The sequence below is a fragment of the Clupea harengus genome, chromosome 5 (genome assembly GCF_900700415.2).
Source record: "Clupea harengus chromosome 5, Ch_v2.0.2, whole genome shotgun sequence".
In the NCBI taxonomy this organism is placed as follows: domain Eukaryota; kingdom Metazoa; phylum Chordata; class Actinopteri; order Clupeiformes; family Clupeidae; genus Clupea; species Clupea harengus.
In genome coordinates this window covers 6,539,281-6,559,598 of record NC_045156.1, presented here as the reverse complement: position 1 = coordinate 6,559,598, position 20,318 = coordinate 6,539,281, and the positions used below count along the sequence as shown (strand labels likewise).

Here is a 20,318-nt window from a genome sequence, read left to right as displayed (position 1 = left end):
GCAGAATGCAGGTATAGAGCTAAACATCTAAACAAAGTCTGTCTGGAGATAGAGCAGACAAATGTACCCAGGCCAGTACATTTAGCACTATTAGCTAGTGCTGGCCAAAACCCCTTGGTCACAGGAGAGAGACAAAGTGACCAGCTGCCATTCATTTTCTGGGAGAGCTGGCGATTTACAGCGACAAGAGACAAGTGAACAAACTAGGCGGTCTATTTTCTTTAGAGGTCTATTTTCAAAAATACTGAGTGACGCGACATGGCAACTACCAATGGTGACGACCAACGGGAGTGAACGCAGCGTGGCACACAAATGAGCAAGTGTGTCTAGCCTACTTGTTTAGTTCTGTTACCTAGTAACCACAAGCTAGGAATGCCTGTTGGTCTCCCTCCTGTGTCGCTCGTGTGAGCATAGGGGTAACGGTATATCATACAGCACTGAGTAACTTCTTGCTAATGCCTACATGTCTCATTTGTGTCAACTGAAAGCCCATTTGTCACTAAGGATTTAGGAACTGCTGAGGGGCTCTTGAGGTTTTGGTGACACCGGAGCGGTGATGGGGCCTGTCGGCTTCGCTTCATGCTTTTCTGCCTCTCGCCATCAATATTTACCTGCATGGATGTTTGCAGTGGGAGCTGAATTTGATGGCCCCTCGAGTGGCTTGTGATTGCATTAGGGTCGAGCGAATGGGCTCTGTGCCTTTGCGGGCTGATGAAGATGAATGTCTCATGGTAGTGCAGAATTAGTCATGCTGATTGAAGCAGTGCACTCACCACCGCACTCTTTTTCTCTCTCTCTCTTTCTCTCTCTCTCTTTCCATGTGTCTCTGTCTTGTTATCACACTGTCTCTTCTCTCTCTGTCTCTTTCTTTTCTTTTTCCTCTCTTTTTTCAACTCTCAGTTTCTTGCTCATAATGCTGTCCCTCCTCTTACTGATGATGCCTAGTCCTCTCTCTGTTACTTTCTCTGTCTTTCTTTCTCTCTATCTCTCTCTCTCTCTCTCTCTCTCTCTCTCTCTCTCTGTCTCTCTGGGTGTATATATTTACAGTGGTCTCTCTTCAGCGCCGTCTACACCATTGTGATCTTCCTCGTAAACGGATTTTCTTCCCCTCTCTTCTTCACTAGCTGCCACCACCCTGGCAACAAGTGCTGAAGTGTTGAAACACTTTTAGGGTCCACTGTACAACAGCGTTAATGGGTCCACTGTACAACAGCGTTAAAGGGTCCACTGTACAACAGCGTTAATGGGTCCACTGTACAACAGCGTTAATAGGTCCACTGTACAACAGCGTTAATGGGTCCACTGTACAACAGCGTTAATGGGTCCACTGTACAACAGCGTTAATGGGTCCACTGTACAACAGCGTTAATGGGTCCACTGTACAACAGCGTTGGCAAAGCAAGGCGTTTGGAAAAGGAACATCCAAAGGCAAAGTACTTACGAGTGCAGAGAAGCGGCACCAAAATGGGTGGAATAAGAATAAATAAAAATAATAAATAAAACTTAAGATCAATAGTGTGCTTGCTTCACAATGCTGTGTGCTTAAGCAATCACACTAATTATTCAAAAGAATGTACACAGTACATAAGTGCAAGTTTGACAGCTCAATCATAGGCACATAAAAAGAGAAATGGTTTTAACCTGGATTTATCCAAACTTAAGAAGGTTAAGATCTTCTGGCAGTTTCATAAATGTTGCTAATGGCCACCCCAATCCATATCAGCATTTCAAAAAGCAACACCCATAGAGCACCACCAACATGGAGAGCATGCATCCTGCGCGAGTGGAAGAAATCCAATTTATTTATTCAGGCACCCTTGCTCATTAAAATCACATTCATCAGTGCAACATGTGGTGTAATATAATTTAACGCACAATGCCAGAGGGGCTGTACTGCTGAGAGACCCCATAAGAACGCACCGGGCTGATGTCGCTAGGTAGCTACACAGCTACACAGACCCAGCGCTCGTCATATTTACCCCACGCCATTTACAGCTTTAAGCTTTGAGGTTGTGACTTCTGCTGTAGGGATTACCACGGGAACAGAGAGGGTGAGCCACTGCTCAGAGAGCGGGTAGTGGAGGTGGTGGGAGGGCGGGGGTTGAGAAGGGGGATGGTGGGGGCAGGCGGGAGCTGGTGGAGGCTGGTGGGGGCTGTTGTATCAGCCAATGTGGAAGCCCTCTCTCAGTGGGAACCACCATTAAAGGGTTCTCACCCATGTAGGAGGGCAGAAGTCATTCTCTTTAATACGGAGGCAGAAAGGGCACGAGCGCATCTTTCCAGACAATCAGAGCATGTCATGGGCACTCCAGCTCCTCGTTTGGCGTCGTTTGTGAGGAACTCGCCGCAAGTGTTGCTGGCTGTAGTGCGACTACGAGACAGCCCTTTCATGGTGGATCAGAGGAAAAACCCACATTAAAGGTCAAAGCCGAACGCTGACTGGGACTGCATCAAATATACAGATCCAAAACCATGTTACACTTCACCTGTATTTTAAGGCATGGTGGGACTGTTTTAAACTAAACAGCTTTGTGGGGAAAAGGTTCATGAATCTTTCTTTGGCTTGCCGTCATAGCAGAACCCATAAATAACAACATCTGTTCTAAAAGTGTCGACCCCAACCATGCCACCATGCCACCACTCTCTCTCACACACACACACACACACACACACACACACACACACACACACACACACACACACACACACACACACACACACACACACACACGCACACATATGGTTTCCAAATGTGTCATCAGTCAGTGTCTGTCAATCCACCACCATTTAGAGGTATTAAATTCACGTCAAACTGGTGAAGCAATTTCTCACCACCCACCCTCGACTATGACCTATTGGCCATTAATCAATCCCCTGCTCTAAATTAACCTATACATTGAACCTTAATGATTTTGTCATATTGATCTATCCGGCAGTGTATACAACACATGCTGTGGTGTCTGTTCATGATGGAAATTAAGCTAAGCCATTTGGATTTCATATATACAGTATATCTTCATTCTGTCAAATGCTAATGCATTTCCCCCACCGCCGGCACATGATTTGGACCGAGACACCCTCCTTCCTCTCACTCCTCGTTGCTGAGGAAACAAAATGATTAGGATTAGACGTGAGGACAGGAGGGATCTGCCAGCCAGTGGAAACATAATCAAAATTGCATGCTGACTGATTAAACTGGTCCCCAGCAATGGCAGTAGAGGCATAAGGCCATTCTTCCATGGATTCGTTTCTTTATAGCGATGGCTTGCACAGGCAAGTGCCCATCTCTCCCATCTCCCCCTAAGCTGCCATAAGTTTGTGCTTTTTTTCTTCCTCCCAGCCCTGGCAAGAGAGAGGTATATTGTGGCTCATTTGATTTCAGCGGCAGTGTGCAGATTATATCTTGTGTCCCGGCTAACGACTGAGTCATCCGCACAATGCCGGGGATAATTTGGGCGTAGGTCTTTTGAATGGAAGCAGAAGCTTGCTTTGTTTCCCTTTTTGTGTGCTGCTGCTGCTGTCTAAAGGCAGACACTGCATACAATTGCATACATTCGGAGCAGGGAAAAGGTACTCAAACATACAAAAGAGCTGATTACCATCTGGGACCAACTTGAAGGCATACTTGGCATATTTGAAACTGTCTCCATAAGACAGTCCAAGGCTTCCCATTTGACAAGCTTTCTCTCTGGATATAAGCACTGGGAGTCCTCTGCTGTTGAAGGTGAACCAAAAGCTTGTTGATTGAAATATCGCTAGGGAGCACGAATGTGATATATATATCATATGTGACATATACTGTATACACTATATATGTAATGTATGCAAGGTAGCACTTGCGGCTGACAGCTGATTACTATTGAACACTCATTTTGACAATAAAATCCTACATAAATTCCTTTGCCTGTCAAAGGTTCTCCATCTTCAAAAAATAAATGGCAACTGTGACAAACATTAGCTTTTAACATCTGCCAATCACAGCTCACTTCTCTATACGTTTCCCACTGCCCTCACAGACCTCTAAGAATGAACAGACTGCCCATCCCAATCATCATTAATCCATTCCTACCTTCCCTCCTTTCATTCCATTCCACCACACCATAAATACGGTCATCACCGAAGCACCAAATCCCACCCACAGCTCCTCCCAGCATGCATTTCTTTTCAATCTGCACACATCGAGATCCCCTCCTATTGTTCTCGTCTGCGCGTGGCTCACCTCCCACTCTATCCGTCTGAGGATGAGAACACGCCGTCACAGCATTTATTAGTGTCCCCTCACTTGGGTATATATACGGTGAGCATTCAGGTGCAACCCGTACTACATTTTTATATTACAGACAGCCTTACCACATCCAACCGTCTTTCCCATTCTCTGAATCACCCATCAATCAATTCCGACGTTGGCCTCTGACAGGCCAGGTGAAAGCCTTGTTAGAGCCGTCTGTCCTCTGCTCTGTGCCAGTGAATGCATATGAACCAGCCTGGTAACAGCTTCCATTTCCCCTTCTTCCCTGTGTGCTTTTTATCCCCCACATTGTCTTGGATTGCACTACGGCAAAACTGCACAACCAAATCACAGTCTTTCATTTTATATATAGGACAAGATAGGAAAATCAGCACATACTGTATGGATCCTGAGAAAGTGGATGGGATTATTTACGAACCACATCCTGGTTTCATAAGATTAGTTCCCATTTCAACTTGCTTTCAACCCATGTTTCTCAACCATTTACAGTGATGTTCCACTTCATTAGCAGGCTAGCAGAGAATAACCGAGCATGTGATTTCATTATATTTGCTGGTGCCTCTGTATCACATAGTCTGAGTAAGATTCGGGGCATATGCAACAGCAACGACTGGCATGGAACGAAAACAAATGGCAAGTGCACAATCTCATTAGTCAGAGCTTCAAATTAAATTATTGATGATTTTCTCCCAGACATAAACCGCACAAAGCAAACAACCCATAGCACAGCAAGCACCTATATGGTTTACAAGAACACACAAACTCCCCATGCCTCTCGAAGGACACACACTCTGGAAATACAGTGCAGCTAACAGCAGCAGAGGCCTTCCCCTGTAGAGTCCGGGTGCGAGGGACTCACCTGGCAGGCGTTATAGAGCAGCTGGTGCTCAAACTTCTTGATGCCGAGGATCGACTGGAACATCTCGTAGAGCTGGTCCTTGCTGAGGATGAGCTCGGAGGCGGCGCTGGCCGTCATGCGCTGCTGGTGCTTGCGTGGGTCCTCCTCGCCCCGGTAGATGGTGTCGAACTTGGCTATCCACGAGCTGAGCACAGTCTCTTTGCTCAGGCCGTCGATCTCGGGCAGGCTGCGCACGCGCTTCTCGATGTGCTTCTTGAAGACCTCGCGAGAGTCGGCGGCTGAGCAGCCGCCGCTCTGCACCATCCGGCACACGCGGTCGCTCTTCAAGAACACCTTGATAAAAATAAAAACTGCACTGTACCTCAAGTGCTCAATAAAGGTACTAACAACACCAAGGTCGTGGGTTCGATTCCCAAGGAGCAAACATACTGAAGAAAATGTGTATCTGCACCGTATTGTAAGTAACGTTGGCTAAACGCAGCTAAAACGCAATGTAAAAAGAAAACATAAAAGCGTAAACTGGCTGCAGGTTTTATCCTCCTGAATCGATTTGTTGCTCACAGGGCCACTTATGAGGCCCACAATGGGAAACCTTCTAAAACTACGTAGATATGCATCAGAGGTCAGAGCAGGAAAAGGGTGTTCTCAAAAAAGAGCCATTTTTATTGCATTGTACTGACTACACTTAAAAAAAAAGGAAAAACAATAAGCAGCAGGAAATTGAAAGTGGCAGCTCAGCCTTTACATATGTTTTCACTTCAACTTGTTCTTTCCATCCTTTGACAGGACAGACTTTTTTTCAATTTCAGTCCATTGTAAGGGGCTTTTATGTGTCCGCCCAATCTCCAAAAAGCATGTTTTTTATATTTTCCTTCAACACTTCTACCTAAAGCAATTTCCTCACCAGGTGTAGTTTCATGTCATTGGCGAGCAGACATTAAATCTTAACACTCCCCCACAGCACTGAAAAGCCTTGTCTGACCCAGACGCAGGTATTTTTTGGCGAACTGGTGCGTGTTGACACTCAGTCGAAATGTGGAGGTCATGAGTGGCTGTGCCCACAAGGGCAGAGTGGACTGTGGCAGTGCCGGCCCATCCTGCTGTTCTGGTCCCCTTCGCTCTCAGGTGAGGTTCAGCCGGCAGGCAGAGAACATCCTGCACTCACTAAAGAGCATTAGGACTTTAATTGAATTGAGAAAGCCGGCTTTAGCTGGATCTGAATAATGCAAAATTTCAATCAGTGACTTTGGGCTCCCGGAATGACCAGCTTGATTAGGTTGGAAGAGAAAGTCTCTTTCTTTTCCTTTCCCTCACTCTCTCTCTCTCGCTCTCTCATTCTCTCTCTTTCTCCCTTCCCCCCTCTCTCTCAATTACCCCCTCCCCCCTCTCACTGCTCAGTATTCATACCCTGATTTGAATATTGGCAAAACAATTGGAGATACAATTGGAATAGAAATGGACATTAGCGTGGACAGCAATGAAAATATCTATGCAGAAATGCTCCTGACAGTGTAATGAGTCCCAGCACAAAATAATCCCTACCTAAAGAGGGGACCACTGAACCTTTTCATTTAGAGCTGTAGATCAATTTTCCTTGTGAATTTCTACTCATCCATCTGAAATAGGTATAACCAAAAAAATCACTACATACAGTACATATTTTGTCATTAACATGTTCACTTGTTGAACAACATCTCCTCACTTCATCTCACCCTGGCTTTCAAGCTAAAAAAAGAAACGTATCATCTGAGCCTTGGAAAAACACAGTTTATCATATAACATAAGGCAACGCAACTAAGATAATTATAATCTGTTTCTATAAATTTTTTCAGTGCCAAGTTGGACATTTGTCACACTAGCGCTGAGGTAAAGATGTGCATGATTAGGTGACATGAACCTCATAGTAGCTCTGGACGGCATTGATGAATGCTTCATCGGCCACAATCTGCGTGTCGCCACTGAGGAAGGCCTGGAAACGTTCTTTGACCGTCTGCAGCTGTTGTTTATTGATCTGGAAGAGAGGTCAGACAAAAGAGGCTTATCTATACTGTACAGCACACATCATGAGACAAACCAAAGATAATCTACCAGAGTGACAACGCCGGTGACTATTACTGCGGCAGTACCAGTCACTATTACACAAAAAAAAGTTGGTATTAACCACGTTGTAGTCAACCATATCCCACGTTATTTACTTATGTCCATATATGTTCATGCACAGTAAAAACAACAAAATTTCTGTGACAGCATAGCCTATGACAGTGAGAAAACATTGCATTATACCTTACAAAATAGCTATTTCAGTTCAATTCTGTGTTATTACATTGATGTTCTCAATGTTCTCATTACGTTGTGCATTGGTCAAGATTCATTGAATTGAATTACATGAACTGCTTCCATGTGTTATTGATTCTGGCTGTAAAGCCTAATGCATTCATCACCAAAAAACATCCCTGAGGATCAGTATTAATGATGGTAATGGTTAATGGTAAAACAATGTGACGTTTGTGATATTTACGTTCGGTCATGTTAACTTATACATTCAGAAACTCTTAAGAAACAGCATTTACATTACATCAGTTAACTTGAAAAATACATTAACACAACAAACATTCATGATTAGTGATATTAATTGCTGTTAATTAATTTACTGTTTTCCTTATGTCTTAAATTGATGTCCTTTGGTTTCCTCATCAGGGTTGCATATTTCACATGGCACCTTTAAGCACAAGCTCTGGCAGATCAAACCAGACACCCACAGCTGACATTTGCGCATTATAAAATCTAAGAAATCAGCGGAGCTCCTTGACAAGGTTTTTTTTCTTCTTCTTTTTTGTGACACAGTTCTTTTATCCCACTCTCTCCACTGAACTGCAATGTTTTGCTCCTTCTCTCTCACACCATATTGCACAGGTTATTAAGAACCCCTGAAACTCTCCGACTTCAGCACGCAGGAAATGGATCATTACAGATTCTCATGTGGAATTCCAGTCCACCCCTTTTTTTAGCAGCCTCTTTGTTTCATTAATTTAAGGAAAGGAACTTCAGAGTTCAAGAAATCCCCTTCATGTTTGACTAGAGCTTGAGTTAGATATTCTCTAGCTAGCACTAGAGCAAGATAGTTTTTTGTTCTTGTTTTTTTTTTAAAGACCATGTTCTGTAAATAAATGCATGAAACAGCATGTTTTCGAGGGGTGAGCCTCATTTCAATTGGAATTACCCAATGGAATGCTTCAGCCATCACTATAAACCCAAGATCTCATTCACCAGCCAAATGTACAAGAAAACCTAATCACCTGTGGGAAAATTGGATGCTATTGGATGAAGGAAACACTATAAAATGACTGGTGGCCCACTACGGACATTATATGCCCCAGTATGTGTGACACGAAAGCTGCACACTTAGTTGCACATCAATGCTTGTACAGTCATTAACACGATTACTCTGTCCTCTGGGGTATGATTGAAGCTATGGTTCAATAAAACCTGCAGGGCAGCACGAAGGGAGGAAGAGAGAGGGTGGGTTATAAAGGACCTAAAATGACTTAATGGGTGCATGGAATGATCTATCTATCTTTGGATCGCTCTTCACATTTAGATATTTTAAAGCAGAAAGCACACCCCAGAACTCTGCAGAATTCTCCTATTATCTCCCCCATACCGCCCCTCCTGTTCCTCTCATGTATGCAGGTGAGCTGCAACCCACTGAGGCAAGAGGGAATGCCTTGTTAAAACAGAATACCTGCCGAGGCCCAAACACACCAGGGATTGAAGCCGTCAGAGACAGGCATGAAACAGAAAGCTCAAAAACGAATAACAAAAATAGCTCTCAAAACATAGATCAGATGTGTAACATGATTTATCTTTAATTGGTTTGGTACTATTTCTTTTTTTTTTTTTACGGTAATAACCAATAAACAAAATGAGCATTTCCACTGTTCTTTACAGTGTACGCCCACTGACATTAGGTAATTCACTGAGAGTGACTGAGAGTAAACTGCTGTTTGTGTCCCGTTGCGAGGTGCACGACATGGGGGGGGGTCTTTGATATGCACACGCAGTGGGAAACAAGCACTCAGGGACCGACACGGCTCTGCTCAGGCGCAGGTCCGGCCGGTGATTTCCCCGTGGGCTTCTCCCACCATCTGTGCCCACAATGCCCCGCCCCGATGTTGCTCAAGTGAAGGTGTGTTGCCGTGGTCTCCGTGGCAGCCCTGACACTGGTCCATCCTTAGTTCTCGCCACGTGCGGTTGGATGATAGCATAACCCTGTTGACTTGGTAACCCCATCGCTGTATTAGACATTACAGCAAACCAAGAAGAACTACAGATCCCACACTGACCATGTTGTTATGGCCGGACTAACTAAATTAGATGCTGTAAGTGCTGTGCAGTGTGCTGTCTGTTACCTCTGACAATGTTTGAAATGGGAGTGGGATCCACTGTAGCTACTTGCGGGTGTCTCCTATCTCTACTGAGATCTGCATACTCAACACTAATCGGTAGCTGCAAACAGCATGCAGCTTTTAATTCGCCCTCAGAACTCCCGTCTCATTGACTGGAAGAATATTACTCTGATACTCTGAATCCATGGCTTACAGACCCAATTCAATTCAACTCAATTCAATTCAATTTTATTTATATAGCGCCAAAACAATACAATTGTCTCAAGACCCTATGGTCATCTATGTAATGTATGGCTGGCTCAACAAGTCACACTAAAAGATGTAACCAAGTGATCGTTAAACGAGAAATCACTCCCAAACCTTCTACAAAACTTTGTCCAGCAGTGAAATGCCATGGAGACTGTGCCCCCCACCCCAGCTTAATCCCACTGGAGACCGGAGGAGACAGATTCCTCTGTGACCACTCAAAAGCCTCTCCACTCTGCCCCATTCCTTTCCTCTCCCTAAACTCTCTCTCCCCTGAGGCCAGTCACCTCCTCCACTCATTAAACACACATCCATCTATCACTGCATTAAGCAGAGCCGACACACCCAGACACACAAATACTACACACACATACACACATTGATGAGTTTAGTGGGAGATTTGGTAGCACATAGAGTTTTATGGCCCTTGGCACATGCCTTTATTGCCAGAGAGTGAAGGCAGCAATAAATACCTTCTAATGTCTTTCTCTCTGGCTCTCTCACTCCCGTTTCAGTGCAACTCAGGATCTGCATTTGTGAGTGTGTGAGTGTGTGAGTGTGTGAGTGTGTGTGTGTGTGTGTGTGTGGAGGGGGGAGCTCTGGTGTTCCCTTAGAGATAAAAACACTGATTATAATAGTCTACATGCAACACTACCCAGACAGTCAGTCTTCAGGAAAAAAAAACATCCAAGAGGACCTAGGATCCACCTCACACGCCTCTCATCAGGGGGTTACCATGGTAACCCAGAGTAAACGACAGTCGCAACCGATACGGCAGGGTAGTAATTTATGGACGGCATACGCTCTCTGTGATGTGATTCAACGAAGACCAAGAGAGTGTGCAGCATCAAGCTGTTAAATCCAGTCCATTGAGAGGAAAGCGAGAGAATGTGGTTTTCCACGACTAAGGGTGTGGGGAGGGGGGAGGGGATGTGTGGACATGCAGACGGGATTACACAGACTACACACAGCAGTGCCAGTGAACAGCCATGGGCTATGTACACACACATACACACACACACGCACACACACACAGACTACACACACAGACTACAAACACAGACTACACACACACACACACAGACTACAAACACACACACACACACACACACACACACGTATTAAACTCAGGTACTGGCTGACATGAGGAGTAATGGTGAGGAAAGCTGGATTTTTTTTAGCATATCTATAATTGTTTTCATTAGCGTTCTCAAAGAAAAGGGGAAATGGAGCCCAAGGAGCAGGCACAAGATAAAAGAGCGGCCAAAAGAAGGAAAAAGCACACAGTCAAGAAGGAAATGTAAGAGATCTGATAGCCACAAAGGAATGGCATACACAATTCAACCGAGCTATGAGTGGCTTCAGATGCCTCATGAAATGATACAGAAAGGGGTCTCCAGTTATAGGGCAACACTGTTTGTGTATTACGCACCGACGACAAGAGAACAGACCACTCTCAGTAAACGTCAGTGTGGATTCAACACATTCAATGGCCGTACTTAATGTAACATATTATATTACATATTACGCCTATGTATACATCCTTTTGGGTGCTTTGTGCTCAACTGTCATTTTTTTCACAGGCATGATTTCAGAGGATCCCATATATTTGTGCAGAGGAGCTGACCATGAACTCTGTGCAGCACACGTCATTGTGTCTGTGCTCATGTTATGGAGTGGTTTAATAGCGTAAATCTGGATAATCTCAGCTAAGGATGATAGAGTGAAAGATTGTTGTGTAGTCACTTACCAGTATAGAGGCCAAGCTGGCCAAGTACAACGTCGGATTTGTTTTCAATGTAGGTGTATGCGGAGCATGTAAGCACGGATTTGTTTGTTTTCATTTGCATGTGAGAGGTCTGTGTGCATATTTGTGTGCACGTCATTGTGATTTTAAGTAACGCATGTATGTGTGTGTGGTGTTTATGTGTTTGTCTGTCCCTGTATGTCACATTATGTGCTTTGTGTGTGTGTGTGTGTGTGTGTGTGTGTGTGTGTGTGTGTGTGTGTGTGTGTGTGTGTAAGTGTGTGTGCACACATTTGTGTGTATGTCATTACAAAGCGATCCACCTACATTGCATGCTTTATCTCTTCTCAGCAACCCCCAAAGGCCCTGGTGTGTGTGGGGTGGCGGTTGCCTTGGCCTCCCAGTGCACATAGGGTGCTCCATATCTGATATGGAGGAGCCCCATGCTGTGGACATGCCCTCTGGGGTATATTGCCTTGTTTACCCAAAGACCATGAGTGCCGTGTGGGAGTCATCCGTGGCTGCCAAGGCCACATGGACTCTGATCCATGATGCAGGACCAAAGGCAGATTACTTCTCTTTCAGACAGCACCGAGGCCATTCTCCATACACAGTGGGCTTCACAATGGCATCAGAGCTTCCTAGCCAGAGCTGATCACTTGGTCTGGCAAGTGTCATTGCTTTGACGCATTCCCACACACAAAACAGTCCACACTCTTGCAGTAACTACACCCTGGCATCCATCCACGTGATAGCAGGGGAAACCAAGATGGCTAATAGATTTTTTTGATGGCATTTTTAAGGATATGAATCACTACTGGTTTACAAAATCTGGTATGAGCTTGTATCCCAAAACTTGAGAGGGCAAGCTGTCCTCAGCACAAGCCTCTGAACTCTAGATCAATAGCCGTGGGAGACTCCACAAGTGAAGTTGCCCAGAGTCCCTGGCACAACCTCACTGCAATTCTCTCTCCCTCATTCTCACTCTTTCTCACATTCAATTGCACCTTCTTTGCAGAAACAACAGCTTCATCGCTCACAGGATTTATTTCTACACTAACCTCCCTAAGAACCCTAGCCTGGTAAAACCAGACCCAACTTTGTGAATAGTCTGTCCAAGCTCTACTGGGGATTGTTTCCAGTTGTTGCATCCTAATGGGCATAGATTACAGGATCATTTTGAAACCACTAGACCAGCCTTCAACCAATCATCCTTGACCACAATGGGACCACTGTGTACTTCCTACTTCAGCACTTACGTTGTAAACTGATATATCAGACTTTTCCCGAAACCCTATTGGCAGTAAATAAACAATGTCATAGCCTATGATGAATAAATGTAGGTACATGTTCATCTTGCTTCGGCTTCTCATGCCTAAAGGCTGCCCACTGCTCCTGGGGTCCTGTAGGAAGGAGAGTCAGGGATGGGAAAAATGCAGAGGAAAAATTCACTGCGACCTCGGCCTGCGTGTGTGTGTGTGTGTGTCCTGTGTCACCACCTAAAAATGCACGTGTGTGTTGCTGTGTGTCGTTTGTGCCACAATAAACTGACTGAAGTCAGCCTTGTTTGTTGTTTGTTATGCTAGCATTGCTACTAGCGTTGTATCGCCTTGTTTACCTCTAGCACCGCTACTATTGTTGGAACTACATTTTGAAAGCAAACCACTACAACGTTGTCGTCGCACTTAGCCACCCCCACTGGAAGCTGATTGGAGGCCACTCAGAATGGCCCTGCGATCCCTCTTGCGAAGAGTTTCCAGACTATATGAAACGAAAACGAAAACGAAAAGAAAACTGAGCTGTGAGCAATAGCCGGCTATAAACTTCCCCCAGAGGGACGAGAATTGGCTGCCGCTGCTGCTGGTATTTCATCTCTGAAAGCTGCCTTCATCATGGGTCCATCTGCCCTGAAGTCAGTCCCAAGAAGCAAATCTGTCTCCGAATGCTCACTCCTCCTATTTCCTCCTCCACCCAAATTCTTCCTCACCCGTTTCACCCCTTCCCACTCTCTAATCTCTTATTTTCCTTCTTCTTCTTCTTCTTCTTCTTCTTTATCTCCTCCTTCGTCTTCTTCTTTTCTTCCTGCACTGGCACAAAGACATGCTCTAACATGCCCTTATGTAACAGATGAGGGCCACCAAATGGATGTGTAATCCCAGATTAAAGACAGGCGACAAAGGCTAGGGGAAGTGGACATCTGCAGACTGCTATTGTGCCCCTCAGTGTGGACGCATGCATGCATGTACACAAACACAAAGCGGGGTGGTTTGCGGTTGGGCTGCATTGTTGGGCGTACATGTCAGCACACAGAACAAATACACATCCATACACACACACGTGTGCGCGCGTACACGTGCAAACACACACACACGCATAAATGGAGTCAGGAAGTTGTGTAATTTCCTTTCATATTTCTTATCTCCTTCATTGTGATTACTTGCCAGCTCTGAAATGTGCAATGCCATCAGCACTGACTGTAGCTCTAGGCAATATGTATATCTGAAAAGACAGAGAACTGAAACAGAGGGAAAATATATTAGGAAAAATACTATTCATGTTTATCATCATATTGCTTGATTCATGATAGAAAAAATACCATACCATTATATAATCCCAGCTTCACACTCTCATTGTGTATCTCCAGTAAAGCACTGTGGTTCCTCATGACCAGTCCTCTTGTGAGAGTGAACATAGTGCTCCCTTGGAGAGAAAAGGGATGCCCGCTGTGCAACTACCCATCACAGCTATTTCAGACTGGATTTCTCTGGTCTTCTGGTCGCAGTGAACCACTCATATATCCCATTTTCTCATAGGGGCGGTTATTGGTGTGTCCGCAATGCACTTTACTGGCATGAGACACCATTGGGGAAACAGAGAAACCTTAGCAAGCTTTTTCTTTTTCTGCGTGATACCAGGATATAGAGGATGTTCTGAGTGAGGAAAAAATAAGGATAATAATGTTCACTAAGAATGAACACTACAACTCATACGTTACAAGCCCGCGAGAACAAAAACAGAGAATAGACTGTGTTAACACAGTGATCTGGGGGATATGAGAACTTCCTGCAAAGATCCTTATTAAGATGTTTTGGTGCACAAAATCCCTTGATGCCTTTGGAGGCTCCCCCTGGAATGGTGTCGTTCTGCAGAGGGACCAGGGGAGAAATTGCTAATGAATCTGCCACCAGAGCCACACCAACTACAGAGGCGAGAGGCAGGTCATGTCTGTCAAGCAAGGCAACAGTTTAGAGTGGCAGCCTGTATCTGTGCAAAATATTAGGCTTCTGACCAAAATACTGAACTGCACTTACCAATAGCTCACGGCTAACTGTTAAAGTTGAGGCTTTAGGAAAGTGGGATTTTATTAGAAATGAACAAAAGCTGTAGATCATGCTACACAAAGCAAATACAGACTGTTTGGACTGGCAATTATAGAGAACACACAAGGCCTGAGTGGGTTTCATGTGTTTGTGCTGATTTGCCCAATTCAGACACAACCACCAAGCTTCATTCACTGTCTGTGTGTGTGTGTGTATGTGTGTGTGAGAGAGAGTGTGATAGTGTGTGTGTGTGTGTTCATAAGAGGTTAGGATAGAGTGATCACTGTCAGACATCACTTTAATTAAGCCCTGTCTTCTCTTCCTGTCCTGTCGGGCCACCACTGGCTGTGCAGTAAGACACCTAACATGGCCTTGCTCATCATTAAGTGTGAGCACTGTGTCACCATTAATAATTCATGATCTCGTCCTGCTTCTTTTGGAATGAGTGAAGACAGCGCCTGTACAAATGTTCAGCAGCGCGCGCACACACACACACACACACACACACACACACACACACATACACATACGCACACACAGCCACTACAGACATGTTGTGTTCAGGTTTCTGTTTCACTAAAGAGTTTCGGACCATAACCATAACATGACAAAAATCAACTTAACAACTGCAACAGACACATAATGGCAGGTCAGTAAACAAATAGGGATAGTGAGAGTAAGAGCAGGTGGTACTTAAGTTTTGTCTGAAAAGATCTGAGAGAGAGAGACCTGAATATTTTTTTCTTTAACCATCCATGTTAATTCATTGTAACAACAAACCTCCTTAGTCCCCAAAAAACAAAACAAAAGAAAACATAAAAAGCCAGACTAGTTTAACTTCCTGTGTCCCTGGTGCACACTGCCACTCTCCTCCCAGATAGCACATTTCCATTGCATCGTGGAGGATGAATGGCACCGGCCCCGATGCTTTTCCCCAAGAGGTTTATAGGTCTGAAACAGCTGGGCCATAGTTTTACATGGTTGCTTCACAAGTCTCTCACTCCTTTGCTGTAGGTGTGATTACGGCCAATTCTCAGTGCCACATGGATACTGTTCTCTGTCATTAACCATAGATGATTAGATTAGACCTGCCCACGTAATCTTGCCTTCACTACCCTCTGGACACACCTGCCTTGCAACACACACAAATCAAATCTGAGGCCCTAACAGATCAATACTTTTAAAGAATAGTTTCAATGTGTTACCATTTTTGTGGAGTAGAAAATGAGCAGAAAGATTAAAGGTAGATTAAAGTCATTGGACTTTATGGGGTATTACCTCATCAACACACCAAAATGTGAGAAACAAAGACGCAGCACAGCTCTGCACTGCAACATATTAAAAGTGTTTGCCTTGCTAACAGTATAAGCGAAGGACTTGTAGTATGTGTGAGCTGTACATCACAATGTCGACCTGTTGTGGGTTGTTTTCTCCACAGCTCTCTCTGTGCTGCTCACTGCCAGGATTTGCTGGCGAGGCGGAGGAGTGCCATCAAGGTGCCAGGCTAATTTCATCATGCCAATTGTTGAGCAGCACCAGCCAGATGGTGGATTGTTTTGCCTTCTCACCTGGACCCAGCCTGAGGTGAGACTCGAGCTCTACAATATGGAATATACGAGTGAGGATGAGAGGAGGCAAGGCCATTGTTTCCCCTGGCCTGGTGCCTCCCTCTTTGGGCTAAATTAGAGGCAAGGTTCAGGCATATGTAATCGGTGTGGGGTTTTCTTCTTTATCTCTTTCTCTTTGTTTTGTTTTTTTTGTTTTTTTTAAGTGGGCAATGCAACAGAACTGCTTTGAATATTTCACTTGAATGAAAGATGAAACAGCATCTGTTCTGAATGGTAAACATTTTAATGAAGAACTTACAAAGACATTTCTCTCTGTAGGGATAAAAACAGTTTGGTATGTTGCATGTGTATGATGTCAGTGGCTAAACTGACTCAAAATTTTAGATTAAGCTTAAGTAATAGGGTGTTATATTGGACAGCCTTGTTGCAGACTAATAATAACGATAAATAATTTTCAGCTGCCACTTTTAGGTGGGAGCAAACTTAATTCATGCTTTTCAAAAGATTACATCATAAACACACACACAGACACACAAAGAGTCACCCTGAGTGGTGATCAAAGATGTTTTTTCATTTCTAGAAAACATTCACTCTGAGGAGAGATCAACACAATTTTTTTCATGGCTTCTACACATCATCGTCAAGAGAGAGACCCCCCCCACCCCCCCACCCTCTCTCCCTGCCACAGTCTCCAAAGACCACGCCAGCATGAAAACAAGCCTTCTGGTAGCAGTCACCAAAACAACGGGGGAAGATTTGTTTAACAAGAGGCCAAACAATATTCAAGGTACTATGTTCTTCTAGGTTGGAATTTAGCGGATTAAGGTCTTTCTCTGATATACCTGTTGCTTACTAGTTGAAGTTGCATTGAACTCTCCCACCAAACATTATTCTACCCACTGATCTTTCCTCAGTCAACGGGCGCCGACGCGAGTGGCAGCTTTTCCACGTAGCTTCGTTGTCTCGTGTCTTTTTAGCTCTTCCTAAATTTCCCTCGGGATTAATAAAGTATCCATCTATCTATCTATCTATCTATCTATCTATCATTGGGATGTTCATAAGTCATGGGGCATGTGTCTGTAGTCAGACAATAACATGCTTGTCTACTATCATCTGAGGATCAGCAAACCCCATGAGGGCCATAAACTCCATTTAAAACCATGCCTTGCATTTCATCATAAAATCCCGAGAGGGAATAATATATAAGGCGTCTGATTTTAGTGCCACTGTTGCAGTCACAATGATGATAGTTAGTCTCTAATACAGAGGGTGCTATCAATTACCAGTAGTGAAAAAAACATATACATAATAATAACCACAATAATCCACAGCTAGTAATTATCAATATCTCACAACTGTATTTCGATTCCAAAGTGTCAGTTGGGATTTGCTGCTACACATTTGGGCTGAGCCTTTGACTATAGTTCAGCAGTCATTCGCTGAGCCAAAAAGAAACTGAAAACTGTTGAAAATTGTATCAGCAATCATGAATTGTTTAACACACCTCGTACTGAAGTCTGCTCAATATGCAGATCAACATTACAGTCTGGTTAAACAGGTTAATTTGCTTAAGTCAAGGTGGCAGTGTAGTTAAGGCTGGTATAGCCTACCTTTTATTGAAACTGTATCCAATAAAACCAGTATTTATTTCCTGTTATGTTTGGGGTTAAAAAATATCCTTATTTCAAGTGTGTAGATGTTTATAGTCCAATGTGTGTGTCATTTCATGGTTGATATGAAGGGATTTCGCATGATGAGCTTGTCAGGATACACTGGATCCTTTCAACCAAAATTGGAAAATGTTTTTACTTGATTGACTGTGATTCACAAAGCAAGGGGGTGCTCGGTTCAGACTGTCTATACACTTGACGATAAAAGGAATTACACTATTGAAGATGTTACTAAAACTCATTAAATTAAGGCTAGCCCATTTTGTACACGGATGCGCATTCAGTCAGACTTCACCAAGCGCCACCTAAAGGGTAGCCTTAGCTATGAGTAAAAGCGCAAATTAAACATCTGACATTTTGCACAGGGAAATTGGTCTTCCTATGGTGAGGTAATTAATCATCACAGGCTTCCTACCCACAAAGGAAATATACATTACTTACTGAGGGTCAACTCAGCCAAAGCAGGCCTACCCAATAATGGATTGCTTGATAACAAGAGAAGAGAAAGTTTTTAAGCGCTTTATCATTTACACTGACCCACACTTTGCTCCTAGATAATGTAACGTGACAGTTGACAATTAAGTATTTCATTTCGCAAACGGCATTTCGTTAGTGTATGCAATAGGTGAGGTTCTTGCAAGAAAGAAATAATAAAAGTTTCAGAAACCTATCAAATTTGCAATATTCCTGCTATATTTTTTTGTAATCAAATGCATGGCGAATACTCGAATTGTCACCAGAGAATCATTGTGATATGTTGAGAAGTGAAACCAACTGGTGGCAGTGATGATGAGGAGGGGGGTTCAAAATGGCAGACTTATGAAGAATCATGGATTGTCTCCTCCACTATTGGGGCTTGTTCATTACCACATATGTGTTATATGGGTTGCACTGCTTTGTTTATAAAGATTATTTATTTCCTTGGGTTTCTTACCTTTTGTTGTCGTCTCGCCATGTCGGTTGGTTGTTTAGCATTGAAAGGGTAAGCGATGCAGCGCATGACAAAGACATAAAGCTGTAGCCTCTTCTTTCGCTCTTCCTCTTCTCTTTGCATCTTTTCCAAATCTTCCTTCTCCTTCTCGCTCGCCAACGAAGGGCTCGGACTTGATGGACGGACATTGCTACTCCGACTGGGTTGTAAGCCCCCAGAGCTCTCGCTGGTCCGACTTGGAGAGACGCGGGCGCCAGCCTTGGGTGCTGCCACTACTTTGCGCTCCTCTTCCACTATCTCTTCTGCTTCCTCCTCGCTTGAAGATGGATCCAGCATTTTGATTAAAATTGAAGGACGTCTAGTCTAGATATAAAACAAATGCAAACCCACACATTTTAAACAGAAAAAAGCCGGAGTAGAGTCTTAAGTGTGGAAGACCAAGTGTTGCATCTGGCAACACAGAAAAGTGATTGAAATGCGCAGTTTCAAGTAAATATCATACATTGAAGAATCACAACTCTTCAAGAGATACATGAATGTAATAAAACTGATACTTACGTTGGGCGAGCCTAGTGAGACTGGTCGCACCGACACCAACACCCCTACCGAATGAAATTATTGCTGCTACGTCTCGTCGGGGTTTTAACTCTCCAGTCACCGCCGGGGATTTGCTGGGAGATACTACACAGAGGGGAGGGATGTAAAGAGGGAAAACCGCTTTTCTGAGCCCTGTTTTGCTATCGAGTTTCTGTGTTTCCTGCCGTGGTTTGTCAATTGTGCGCTGACGATGGTCACTTCCTGCAGGAGAGCAGCAGGAGCTGACCATGGTTCTGAACTCGAGAATCAGATTGTCGGGGTTGGGGGTGGGGTTGAAGGGGGTTCGTTCGTTGACGTTGTTTCCGCGAAAACAAAATTGCTTCACCAACCTGTCACTTTCTCTGCGAACAGTGAGAGCTTAAAAGTTTTTAGATGCAAACATCGAGCATGAGTCAGAGGCTAGACATTGTTCCAACAAATGTTATAGTTCGGCATATTGTTGCAGATTGGTTATTTGGATTGGGGTTATAGTACAATTATTTTTTTAAACAAACAAACAAACTGACTAAATAAATAAAAACAGTAGTACTAAATCAAACGACTGGTCATGTTTTGTGTGCGGAGGTGCGCTATGTAGGCTTCAGGGCTAGATATGTAAGTAGGATATTTGGAATTAAGGGCCATGTTCTTCGGGATAGGCTATAGCTAGGTGGATTATTTGGTTGTTTGTTTAGAGCGAATGGCTTGATTGGGAATATCAGCCTGTAATCAACATAATTAACTAT

At 44.0% G+C, this 20,318-nt stretch overlaps 1 protein-coding gene across 24 annotated transcripts in view; it reads right to left on the bottom strand.

Annotated features, from left to right (window-relative positions):
- The window catches only part of cadpsa (Ca2+-dependent activator protein for secretion a), a 101,673-nt gene extending 81,793 nt beyond the window's left edge, over window positions 1–19,880 (bottom strand). For 19 of the 24 annotated variants that reach the window (XM_031567509.2, XM_031567494.2, XM_031567499.2 and 16 more), the window contains exons 1-4: window positions 19,555–19,880; window positions 19,000–19,359; window positions 7,006–7,119; window positions 5,109–5,441 (exon numbers count right to left, since the gene is read on the bottom strand). In XM_031567509.2, the coding sequence (XP_031423369.1) occupies window positions 5,109–5,441; window positions 7,006–7,119; window positions 19,000–19,332 (780 nt within the window). In that variant the 5' untranslated portion in view covers window positions 19,333–19,359; window positions 19,555–19,880. The remainder of the gene's footprint in view (window positions 1–5,108; window positions 5,442–7,005; window positions 7,120–18,999; window positions 19,360–19,554) is intronic. The other 5 variants (XM_031567519.2, XM_031567520.2, XM_031567516.2 and 2 more) reach the window with 1 other exon arrangement.
- Between the last annotated feature and the right edge of the window lie 438 nt (window positions 19,881–20,318).